Below are 13,592 nucleotides of genomic sequence, written 5' to 3' on the forward strand. Positions count from 1 at the left end.
AAGTTACTAACAAGTTTATAAATATTTACTATATTATATTTTGATTTTGATTTTTCGCTTGATATTTGAAATCCGCATTAATATTTGACGATTTTAAATGTGTGCCATAGTGCTCCAATTAACCATTTTGTACTAAGTTACAAAACTCTTTAAACTTTTCTTAGTTTTTATACAAAGGGCGTATTTGGTATGAACAAAAAATATTTAATTTATTTATATCTTTGATAAGTAAACAAAAAGGGAAAATTATATATAATAGCAAACTAATAACCTAAAATAAATGGAGTAGCTAGGGTTTGATTTAATTGTGCTCCATAGCAAACGTTTGAAAAAGAATTGCAGACGCCTCTCTCCCAAATATCTCGTTCGCCACTCTCCTCCAATCTCTCGCTCGCTTCTTCACTTTTTATACAAACACAAGTGTATAAAAATTGTTTCTAATTTTATAAAGCAGGGAAAATTGTATAAGTACATATATTTTTGTTCCCATCTTCCAGATCTCGCTCGCCACTCTCCCAAATCTCGCTCGCCACCCTCACCTTTCTCACTTATACAAACAAAAGCGAAATATATAAATTGCGTTTCTGTTTGTATAAAGCGTGAGAAAATTGTATATACATATGCAAGTACATATATTTTCGTCCTATACACTTATAATTATACAATAAAAATACTTACCTGCCCAGTTTCTTTTGTCTTTCTCTCTTTCTCGTTTTATACAATTTTCAAATAGTATCTAATTTCTCTCTTTCTCGTTTTATACAATTCGATTCAATTGTATATTCCTTGTCAAGTCTCTTTTGTCTTTCTCTCTTTCTCATTTTATACAAATTCAAATTGTATATAATCGTTCTATACACTTATAATAATACAATTCGTTTCATACACTTTGTTTTTATATAGTTCTCTGCCCAAGTGTCTTTCTCTTTCTTGTTTTATACACTTCGTTTTATACAATTTGCTTCAACTGTATATGTATAGCGAATTATACAGTTTCTATGTTTGCTATGGAGCGCAATTATACAAGTTTTGTTATAGCATACAAATATGAATTTTTTATTTGCTATATGTGAAAGTTGCCAATAAAAAATAATGTTTCGAATACATTATTATTATTATTTTGTGACTTATCTATACTAATTTTTTATTTCTACCGGGTAAAAATAGTGTTAATGTATATTAGACTCTTTCAATTCTTAGTTGAGATTACATAGAGTACATTATAATTGTTTGTTGTCTTCTCTAAAAGAATAATTTTGCAAATTTTGATTAATCAACCATTAAAAGAATTGTTTTATTTGAAAAGCAAAGGATTCGTGCTAAACCTATTGTGGATTACTCTATGACTTCATGATTGAAACAAAATGAATATAATATTTATTATTTTAATTGACGTATAAATTAGGAGTTTAATTAAGTGGAGGTTAGAATAAATACCAACTAAATTCCCTTATACTATAAAAAAAAAAGAGCATAAAAATGTCAAATGTTAGGTCCTCACAACACTACCACAAGCACTTTCAATTCTTTATAACTTGTGCTTATAAGATGCTAATCATGAAGAAGATGTTAATATTATCTCTAATCACTTCATTAATTAAAAATAATCATTATCATGTGGTTGTGGTTGTTGGTGATTTATTTTTAAAAAACTCAATCAAACCACATTTATTTATACTTAAGGATAATACTTACAAAATCATGTCACCGAAATGAAGTCAATGCTAAATACAAATTAAAGCCTATATACCCCTTTTCTGACTAGAAAATATGAAATTAGCTATGAAATTTGTTGGTTGTTTCTAGTTCATCTGTCTTCAAAATATTCGTAATTAATTTAATTTTTTAATAATTCATCACTGATTTTTAACTAAATACGATTAGTATGAAAATTTTATTGCCTTTACTATGAAATTTTATTTTTCGCTTATTTTTCGTACATGCCTTCAAATAGTTGCATATTTTGATATGAAATACTTTCTATTTTCTACAAGCAGACATGATAACGTGACAACCCAATGGCCCTTTGCAATTAAATTATTGAAATTGATTCAAGTATTGCCTCTTTTGATTGTTATCATAAATTAATGTCCAAACATTGCACTTGCCTATTAAATTTTTACAACTTCTGACTTTAATTTTTCTTAAATATAATATCCACACACTTCTTCCAACTTCATGACAACCCACAACCCTTAAATAAATTTATATTGTTGGCTTTGACAAAATTTTATTCAAAATTCTCCTCAGATAGCATTTGGATACACATTACACATATTTGTTAGGCATAAATATTTTAATTTTGAAATAATACAGAATAACAATAACAATAGTATATTTAGTATAATTTTACAAGTAAAACCTCAGAAAAACGATGTATATATACCGTTATTCTTACCTTATAAAAATATAACGATTATTTATAATACGAAATTACCTACTACAATTTTCGATCAACCAAAAATTCCATAATAAAGTGAATATTATTCATGTGTAAATTAGGAAATTACACGTGTCAATATCTGTCCAAATGTCACCACCTTATTGGTTACATATCCTTGTTCGAAGAATGGTTAGATAGAAAGATGCTATACTCATAGCTGACTTTTCTATATAACGTCAAACAATAGATATAAAAATTAGTATTGTTTTTGTGAATAGAAATTACTACTAATATTTCACTCATAATTAATTGACATGCATCATCTTTTTTTAATTAAATAAATAACATGGCTATAAATTTATATTATTTGTATATATAAATATATGAAATAAGTATTATCTAGAGAGACAGAGTAAAAACTTTGAAATAATAATTTATGTTAAATAATTTCTCAAAGATACTCAATAAAATCTTATTAGGTGGGGTCTAGAGAGGGTAGAGTGTACATAAATTTTATCGTTATCTCATAGAGGTAAAGAGGTTGTAAATCTCATTAGGGTGAATTTGGGGAGAGTAGAGTGTATGTAAACCTCATTACTATCTCGTGGAGGTAAAGATGTTGTGTTTTGAAAAATCCTTGGCGCAGGTGCATCAAACACAATAAGTAAAAGAAGGAGAAAACAATAAAGAAAGCATAACAGTTAATAAGAAAAGCAGTGTAAGATCTACAAGAAAGAACAATAACCCTAATATGTGACCTCTCCACTCCTTATATTGAGTCGTGTCCTTGATTATATGAAGTTGTGTCATGTCATGTCTAATCACTTCTCCCCGATACTTTTTCGTCCAACCTCTACCCCTTCGTGTATTCCCAACACCTAGCCTCTCACACCTCCTTGTTGGGGCGTTCGTGTATACACCTTGCCTCTTTACATGCACAAACCATATAAGTCTCACTTCCCTCATCTTATCTGCCACACAGAAGTTACTTCTACCTTCTCTCGGTTAACCTCATCCCTAGACTTGTCGCTCTTAGTATGCTCACACACTCATCTCAACATTTTGATCTCTGCAACATGTTTCTTCTGATCTTCTGAAAATATGAGTTCCCAACTGGCCAACACTCTCGAACCATATAACAAGGACGATCTAACCATTATTATTTAATTTAAAATAGATTAATTTATACCTTTTTTTTCCAGAAAAAAAGTGTAAGAAACAAGGAGGGTTAAGGATGTAAAATCACTAGACAAAAGAGGCTATAAAAGGAGACAAATGAGAAGATTAATACCACACAAACAAAAACTAGTGAGGCTGAGAGAGAGAGATAATTCATCTATTTCTCACACCTGCACACACCACACACACCAAACAAAAATTAATAATTAATCACATTTTTAAAAATTCTTAAGTTTTCTTTAATTTTCATTTTATTTCCCCCCCTTCTGTTTAATTCCCCTCTTCTTTAATCCCTTTCTGTTAACAATCTGTCTTTCAAGAACAATTCTTGGATTTTGGGTTTGTGTTTTTTGATTAAAAAAAAATTATATTTTTTTTTTGAAGAAAATGCAAACTTTTAGACATTAATTTCTTAAAAAAGTCAGGTGTTTTCAGAATTGAGATTTATTTATCATTAAATGTTGTAGAGTTTATTCATTCTTTCTTCAACTTAGAGGGCTTATTAGTTGTCCCTCAAAAAGTTGATTTTTTTTTAATCACTACACAAAAAAAGGGGTTGTTATTTGAAGACCACTTTTTTTTTGTAATTAATCACCTGTTCTTTTTATTTGATAAGAAACAGGTTGATTTAATTTTAATATTTTTAATTAATTAAATTAGTTAATTAAAATTTGTGTGTTTTAAATCTAATTATGGCTACTTCTACTATGGATTTTTGGACTACTACTCTTTTAGATCTTAACTCATCAAATTCTGGTGGTGAGCTTATGGAAGCACTTGCACCTTTTATTAAAAGTGCTTCTTCTCCTTCTCCTTCTCCTTCTGTTTCTCCGTCTTTTGATTTACAATCTTCTTCTTTATCAACTTCATTTCTTTACGAATCATTTTCTTCAACGAGTCAACCCAATATGAGCTATTGTGATAATGGTTGCTCCACTTTCAGCACGATAACCCCTACTTTTTCACAGGGATTTTCGAGCTTGATGGAAATGGAGCAACCAGGCTCAATTGGGCTGAACCAAGCCCAAATCTATCTATCGCAGCAAGTTATGCCAGCTGTCACTTTCCAAAATAATAATCAGTATGCTTCTTACTTGGGGCCAAAGCCCGTTTCCATGAAGCAAACGGGCTCGCCCCCAAAACCCCCAAAGCTATACCGCGGTGTTAGACAACGCCATTGGGGGAAATGGGTGGCAGAGATTCGATTGCCTAAAAACAGGACCCGGCTTTGGCTAGGTACATTTGATACTGCTGAGGAGGCCGCCTTGGCATATGACAAGGCGGCTTATAAACTCAGAGGCGAGTTTGCTCGTTTGAATTTCCCCCATCTCCGTCATAACGGATCATTAATTGGGAGTGAATTCGGTGAGTATAAGCCGCTTCACTCCTCAGTTGATGCTAAGTTACAAGCCATTTGTCAAGACTTGGCACAAGGAAAGAGCATTGATACTAAAAAGAAGCGAAAAGTGTCTTCTAAAGCGATGATGGTGGAGGTGGAGGAGAAAAAATATAAGAAAAGCAAGACAACGGCAGAAGCTGGGTCGGAAAGTGATGGATCCGGATCAGGGTCAGGATCAGGATCGGGTTCTGGATCATCACCAATTTCGGAATATACTTTCGATTCAATTTGGGACATGTGTTCAGAAAATTATGTGTTGCACAAGGATCCATCTCAAGAGATTTTTAATTGGGCTTCACTACTATAATTAGTTAAATTTAGTAATTATAGTTATGTTATCTTTTGTAATTTTTTGTTTATAGATGTTTAATTGTGTAATTAGGTGAATAGAATTAGTGGGATAGCCATTGCAATTAATTTTTGGTAATTGCATAGCTAGTCCTTAGATTTATTGTTAAATCCAAACTGGTCAGCTGTTGTTTTTTTGTCAAGGCTAGGCCAGTGAATTTTTTTTTTGTTCATGTTTTATTTTTGTTTTGTATCTATATTTCTTTAGTTGTATAACTCATTTTTTATTCTATTTTTTAACAAGTAAAATCTACAAATGAATATTCGTGTCCGAGTAGTTCTTACAAGAAAAAACAGAAAAGGATATGAAAATTACAATTGGATATCTATGTCAAATATTTCTATAATTGTAAAAATATTTTATAAGAAAATATGAACAAAAAGAAAATAGTATAATCCAAGGTGTAACATTCGGGCTGCTTCGCCTAGTAAAATTATGATTATATTACTCTTCATTGTTACACTTAAAAACGTTCATATTCTGCTCATCGCTATTATGAGATATTTTGTTTAAAATATATTGATTAAAAATAATAAAGCCTGTATAGATAATATAAATTGAATTATTTAAAAATTATTATTAACAATGTTATAAGGTTGATTAGTTTAATTTTTAAATTAATAATATCGACCTCGGGTATCACTATTATGAATAAAAAAAATTTAGGTGTATTTACCGATTTTCTGAGATTGGTTTTAAGTTTTATCGAATATTAGTGCTAAGAAAATCAACCTTCGAAAATCAATTTGTTGGAAAAAAAAAGTATACTTAAATATCGACTTTGTGAGGTTTTTTTTTCAAACCACTTTTAGGATCGATTTTAGTAGTGAAAGTCGCACCTGATTTTCCTAGCCGACTCACTAAGTTTTCACAAAATAATCGTTCATATGAAATGATTAAGATATAATAATTATAAGGATAAAATGTAAGACTGTTTTATTTTGTGTTTGATTGAAGGTATAAATTATTTACTCTACAATTTATAATCTAGTGATGAGATAAACTATTCTACATAGCTTATATATTCGTCTAAAATAACTTATCTAAAAATAATTAATCTTAAGATAACTTGTTTCCAATCACCAGATAATCTCAAAGTCATCATATTAGTTTCATAATTTCCACTCAAAGATTCCAAATTCAAACTTGGACTTTAGACAATTGACAAAATACCAAAGGGACAGGAAAAGGTGGCACCAAACTAGTGGTAGAATAATTCAAAAACCCTCTTTTCTTCATTTGTTCATATTCTATTTTGTTTATTTGATTAAAAATTGTTGGTGTGTTTGTTGATATCCAATCAAAGGCCACATTATGTGTGAATGGGATAGGGAAAATGTAGCCACTATATCTAGAAAGGCCTAGCTTGCATTCAAGTTCAAGAAAAGGATATATGCCCAAGTGGGATGATATATGTCTTATCTCTTCAAATATCAAGTGAAAAGGATATACATCCCTTCTTTGATTTTATTGGTTCAATCTTCCACCCCACCCCCATCCCACCCAACCCCTTCCGTTATCGTATTCACTAGACAAAACAAGATAAAGATATTTCAGAATTAAGTTTATACTATTTTATGATTGACACTATAAATTTGTAACTCTTGATATACAAAGAAATATCTCCATCCCCTTTATAATTATACGAAATTCTTGACATTTGATTCGTGTTCTTGGCTTCAATTGTAATGTTATATCGATAATGAGTAAGTAGTTTCATCAGTTAAATTAATTTTAGGCTTCTATCGAATTATTCATCTTTTTGGTCTATGAAAATATGAACAATAATAAGTCCTTCTCAAAAAAATATGAATAATAATAAGATAACAATTTTTTTAATTATATATACTACAAATTCTTTGTGCATGGGTCATGCTAATCTTTTCAGCGTTATATTAACTTTATCAGATGTTTTCAACGAAGCAAAAGTTTACCGTTTTAATTTAGATGCTCTTGTTAAAAGTCGAATTCATGACCGACAACGGAAGATTTTTTTTTTCTCACATAATATTTGGTAAAATCACTTTAGTTCAATTGGTTGACTATTTGAACTCTCATCTTACAATTTTCCCTTTTCTTCCCTACCTCCGTATATAATTACAAATTTTCACCCCACATTTGATTGAGAGCATTTAGTAAATTAAGTTAAAAATTTCAATTATACTATATATATCATAAATATTCACCATTCAATCATAATTGTACTCGACAAGTTTTTACATTTTTTAAAATGATCAATGACGATATCAGTGCTTATATTTATAAATGGATCACGTTTTACTATTAGAAACAAACAAAAAAAATAATGTATCGCTATCATATTAAGGAAGCAAGTTAAAATTACAAAGGGGACTCAGCGAGCAAGTTAAAATTGCAAATTAAAAAACTCTTAGGGCCTCAGCGAGATTATGATCCTTAGCCAGCCGCGCCACAAGGTCTTTTAGTTCCCTGGGTGACACGTTTAATATTTGTAATTACATTATAAATAAACATATTTTTTTGTTCGATGATAGCGTAGTCTAATTGACAAACATTCAATGAGATTTATTGGGTCAAAGCAGAAGATGTGTGTTATGGGCTTGAATTGGTATGTGTTGGACCTTTGTATGGTGATTGGACAAAATTTAGTGTGAAAGTTGTCTCTAAGGACTAATAGGCTTGTAACTTTGTAAGGTTTTATAATAGTGATTGTTGAGATTGAGATTCTAATTAATTGTCCTCTTAATGATCATATCATGATATATAAGGTATTTTTTTTAATAGATTGAGAATTCTTTATTTTTAATTCAAAGTTTTGAGTTTGACTTTCTATAAAAATAAATTTTATATTTGGAAATGTCGCCTCAAAACTAGACTCTTGCACGAATTAAAATTTTATCATATCTTTATAATAATATCGGACTTTGATAGGAAACGAAAAAAAATCTTTTGAGATTTTCTTTCTGCTTAAAAACACTTCCTAGAAACTTTATGTCCTGCATTGCATTTAATCCAACTTTATGTTATAATATAGTTGTTTGGTCGTTTGTTAGGAGGTGATTTATTCATGTATTATATTTTGTATGATCTGTATTACGTTTGAGTAGTAATTTAGAATCTCACATATTTAATAAATGTGGAAGTTATGAGGGAATCTATATATTATTTTATGTATGATACAAGATGAAATAATTAATACGCAAATAACTATATTTTATATGATTAATCTTTGTATTACTAATAATACTTGCATAACTGCTAATGTTAGGTAGATGGATAAATAACAAGTTATTCATTTATCAATTTTTGTATGACTAATACGATGTTTGGTGTATAGATAGGAAATAAGTTATTTTTATGTATAAAACTTATATAACGTTTGGTTAACAATTTATAACCCGCATGACTAATACATGTACAAGTTTTGAGAGAATCTATGTGAAATTATTTTATGCAGGACAAAAGGTGGACTGACTAAATTTTGTGTAACTAATACGTGTATAAAGTAATACATAAATTCACTCATAATTAATCATTGCATAACTAATACCTATGTAAATTAATAATACGTAGTTTAGTCATTACTAATCGCTACACTACTTATACATGCATAACTCTAGTCAACTACCAAATGGTATTACGATGCATTTTGGTATTTCTTGAGGAAGGCCAAAGATCGATACTTGATATCAACACCCTCTAAGTCGAGTTTATCGCACTAAATTTATCTAGTGCAGTTTATATTTCATGTGTGATTTGCAAGCTACTGTACATAAACAGTTTAACGCAACATATATGTATCCCAAGAATGGTGGATGTGGGTTTTCCTAAGAATTTCAAAACAATAACTTCGTTATGTGCTTGACATAAAAAAAATCGTTAATCTTATTATATGATAAATTATTAGAAAATATTAATAATTATAAACTATTTAATGATATATTATTGGTTAGTTCCGTAACTAAATCTTTTTTCCCTTTTTATTATTATGTATATAGGTGAGTATTAAGGGACTGTTTGGTTGATCGGATAAAAATAATAATTTGAAATATTTTATGAGATTAACTTATCTCGTATTTTGATAATGAGTATTATTTAATTGCATTAGATCAATTATTTTATTCCATCATTATGATAAATAGTAAAATAAGTTATCTCATATAAAAGGTGGGATAAAATAGTCTCACCGAATATCCTCGTCTATCATACTATCTTGCCCATCAACCAAATAACCCCAGGAATTGTTTGATCGATGGATAAAAATAATATTTTCGAGATATCCGATAGGACTATTTTATTCTGCATTTGAAAATGAAAATTATCAAATTTAGAGATTATTTTATCTTATCATTTTAATATAAATAATAAAACAAGTTATCGCATGTAAAATATATATATTAAAAATATTTATCTATCTCATCCCACCGACTAAACGACTCGAAGTCTTCACCATCTTTGAAGAAGGACACAAGCAAAACTGAAATCTAATCTTCAAGTAAGATGTCCCAACATCAATTATAATTCTGCTCTCATAATAGCATGTTCTCCACTTTATACTTCCTAATATTGTTCTCTTTCTTGTTCATTGTCCATCCTTCCCTTTTCCTATTTAAGTAATCAGCGATAAAGTCAGAAATTTATTTTAAAAAATCTAAATATATATTCACGCCGAAAATATAAATCTCTCTGTACTAGAATCTTTTTAATTGTTGACACCCAATTTTGACCTAACATTTTAATAATTCGTGATTTTGAAGCTTTGTTTATTTAATAGCAAATTTTTGTCCGATGATTTTAAAATTCATACATTTTGAGTCAAATACAAAAAAAAAATGTCTTTCCCACATTGTCTCTCAAACAATTTTCAATTTTGCAATAGTCCCACATCGGTATTTCATCCTTTTTGAGGATTTTTGGGTTTCTATATAAGCCCACTTCATTCGCTATTTTTAGGGGAGGATTTGGAGGGAAAAAACAAAAGAATACTCATAAAAATTTGAGAATTCTTGGTTCCCATAGTTCAAAAATTTTAAAGTGTTTTTGTGGTTTTTCGAGTTGAGGAGGTGGAGTCGTCTCTTTCAAATTCGGAGTTCCGGTTCGCTGTCCAGAACCAGGTAATTTTTTTTTTAGCCTTATTTTATTTAATTCCTAGCTCTTTTATGTTATCTGTTTATTATATGTAGCTTGTTTTGTTTTTTTAGTTTAATGTAGTTCTAAAAGTCAATTAATATTTGTGTTTATTGTAGTTTTAATATTAGTATTATTTTACGATTTGATGTTTATTTCTTATTACTATTATTTTAAAATTGTTAGTCAACTATTTGCTATCTTAACTTTTCAGGGTTTTGTTATTATTCTACTTTAATGTTACTTTTAATTTTTATATATATTATGTTATTGTTGTTTCCATTTCTAATTATGTTATTTTAGTTTGGTTGTTGTTTTCCATATTCTCTTGGGATAAGTTTGTTATGTTTTGTTGATGTTCAGTTTATATATTTTATATGTTGAAAGGGCCAATGAGAAAACTCTCCGTCGGTTTTGGAGGCCTTCCCATTTAAAAAGACGGAAAATTAGTTAAGTTCATATTATTTATTTTGTTAAATTGGGCCGATGAAAAATCTATCCGTCGGGTTTAGAGGCCTCCCCATTTTCAAAGACGGAATTTTAATTCAAGTTTATATATTTTTAGTTGTTGAAATTGGCCGATGAAAATCTATCCGTCGGGTTTAGAGGCCTCCCCATTTTAAAAGACGGAATTTTAATTCAAGTTTATATATTCTAAAATTGTTAAATTGGCCAATGAAAAATCTATCCGTCGGGTTTAGAGGCCTTTCCATTTTTAAAAGACGGAAATTTTTAGTTTAAGTTCATATAAATTGTTTTGTTAAAATTGTTAAAAAGGGCCAATGAAAAATCTATCCGTCGGATTTAGAGGCCTCCCCATTTTAAAAGACGGAAATCTAATTAAAGTTTATATATATTTTTAGTTGTTGAAATTGGCCGATGAAGAAATTACCGTCGATTTCCAAGGCCTACCATGTTAATAAGACGGATTTTTATTTTTAGGTTATTATTTGAGTTATTCATTTTTAATCATATTTATTCTTTACTAACACTTTTATTAAGTGTGTTTACAGGTACCCAAAACTTGCTTCCTTGAAGCCATTCGAAAAGCTCGAATTATATTTTATTTTATTATTTCGTAAATATTGACGTTAGGCAAATCTTAGGCCGATTATTATTTTGTTTTATTTTGAATATTGCATGTTTATTATATCTGTACATTATTATACATTCTTCCTCAATTTGAAAAAAAAAAAGAATTCAGTCGGGAACCACATTTGTGGATTCCGAAGGGTGCCTAACCCCTTCCCTTCGGAATAACTTAAACCCTTTACCTAGAATCGAATTGGTTTCGTAGATTAATAATTGGTTTCCTAGTTTTCCTAAAATTAGGTGGCGACTCTTTTTTAGAACTCGATTATTTTTAAACTTTGTTAAAATTGAATCAATTAATTATTTTCTAAGTTGCCGCGACGTTTCGACCTATTCCGACAGAGTAGGGATGTAAACAGAATGGCGACTCCGCTGGGGAGTTTAGAGGTTTTAACCAATATGAATTTAATTTTTTTTTCAAATTGAGGAAATTTTTGTTATGTTATAACTTGTATTTTTATATTTCGCTGATTATTTGTATATTGTATTTATTTATTATTTATTTTATTTTGTGTATATTATCATTGCATTTCATGGCATAATTTTCGTCAATTGACAAATAGTTTGCATTAGGACAAATGAAGTTACGTGGCTTACCACGGCTTCCTTCAGAAAAACACACAAGTCTAATCTTTGGAAGTAATAAACGAATAGTTGGCTTGCGGTCATCCAACGTCGTTTATTAGCTTCACCCCGTTGTCTGTCCGACTCGGGTAACCGTCACTTCTATACCAATTCTAATCACCCTAGGATAGAGCAAAAACTAAATCCGAATTTAAGATCGGCCTAAGATGACCCAACACCCAAGGCGTGTTGAGTCAATTAGAAAGACCACCTTGAGTCCATAATGGCTTTTAGCCTAAAAGGACGATCATGATTGTGTGTAATATGAAGGATGTATACGTCGTTTGACAAACCACTGTCCATCTTAATTAGAAGGTTATTTTAATAGTTTATTTTTGTCAAGCTCGAGTTTGCAGAAACTATCATTCCATCCAAAAGTGTTGGCAATCGGAGATGACAAGATTTTCAAGAGGAAGACCCTTCGGCAAAGGCTTAGAATAGGATGGTCCCCCTACGTGGGCTTGAATATTTGTAATATTTTTTCCTTCTTACTTTTTCCTCTAACTTCATAATTTTATTTCATTTATTCGTAAATTGTATAAAGTATTTTGGGGGACAATGGAAAGTTGTCAAAAGGCGTAATACATCCTTCGAATCGATAGGCCTACCCTAGGCATAAAAGGGTCACATATTTGTATAGGACGCGCAATAATTGTTTGTATGCTATGTGATATATTCAGTTTGTCTTTAATTAAAACAAAATTTATGTGTTTTATTCATTATTTGTGTGATATTTAAAGTTATCTATTATGCACAGGAACTAATACTTTTACATTTTTGAGTTGTTCTTCTTCTCAGCAAAAAATTGATTTATGTTCGAATTCAGAAATCATTATTTGTCCAAAGTTGCAAGAGACAAGAGGATTAGCGAAATTAGAGTCCTTGCATTTCTCGATTATATCAAGTCAAAACGATAAATCAGGGGAGTATTTGACTATGACGTAGCATTCACTTATTTTTATTATTATTTTGCATGACGGTCCTTCTCTCACATATTTCTCATATTTTTGTAGGGATACCGTCCCCGACATCAGTCGGGGATGGTCATAACAGTGTTTGGATCTCGTGAAAATTGGAAGGAGACAAAGATCCAAGAAAACATCCAAAAGAGTACAACAAATCACTACTGTAGAAATTCGTAGGGTATATTCAACAGACAGTATAAATATTGACGATTAAGAGGTTATAAAAGATATTGGTGCGGAAAAAATAAAAAATAAAAGAAAAAAAAACTTCATGACTAAAAATTTTAGTGGCATTGGACCTAGGAATTTCTTTGAGTTGTCTAAGTCTTTAAATTATTATATGCCACATCTGGTCAAACTACGCGTACCTGATTCTCATTTCGGTGAGATACGTAGGCAACCCTTCTTGGGTTCGGTATAATCTTCTAAAAAAAATTATAAAAATTGTTTGTGTATATTTTCCCAGTCATATCTTGTCGAACTACGCGTACCTGA

The 13,592-nt window shown here is 30.1% G+C and overlaps 1 protein-coding gene across 1 annotated transcript; it reads left to right on the top strand.

The window, feature by feature from the left end:
* Window positions 1-3,666: 3,666 nt before the first annotated feature.
* Window positions 3,667-5,570, top strand: ERF-H11 (ethylene response factor H.11). Its single transcript, XM_004252490.4, has one exon. It carries the CDS (start codon window positions 4,255-4,257, stop codon window positions 5,266-5,268), a length of 1,014 nt encoding a protein of 337 aa, XP_004252538.2. The 5' UTR covers window positions 3,667-4,254; the 3' UTR covers window positions 5,269-5,570.
* Window positions 5,571-13,592: the final 8,022 nt, after the last annotated feature.

This window comes from Solanum lycopersicum, chromosome 12 (genome assembly GCF_036512215.1).
Source record: "Solanum lycopersicum chromosome 12, SLM_r2.1".
In the NCBI taxonomy this organism is placed as follows: Eukaryota; Viridiplantae; Streptophyta; class Magnoliopsida; order Solanales; family Solanaceae; genus Solanum; species Solanum lycopersicum.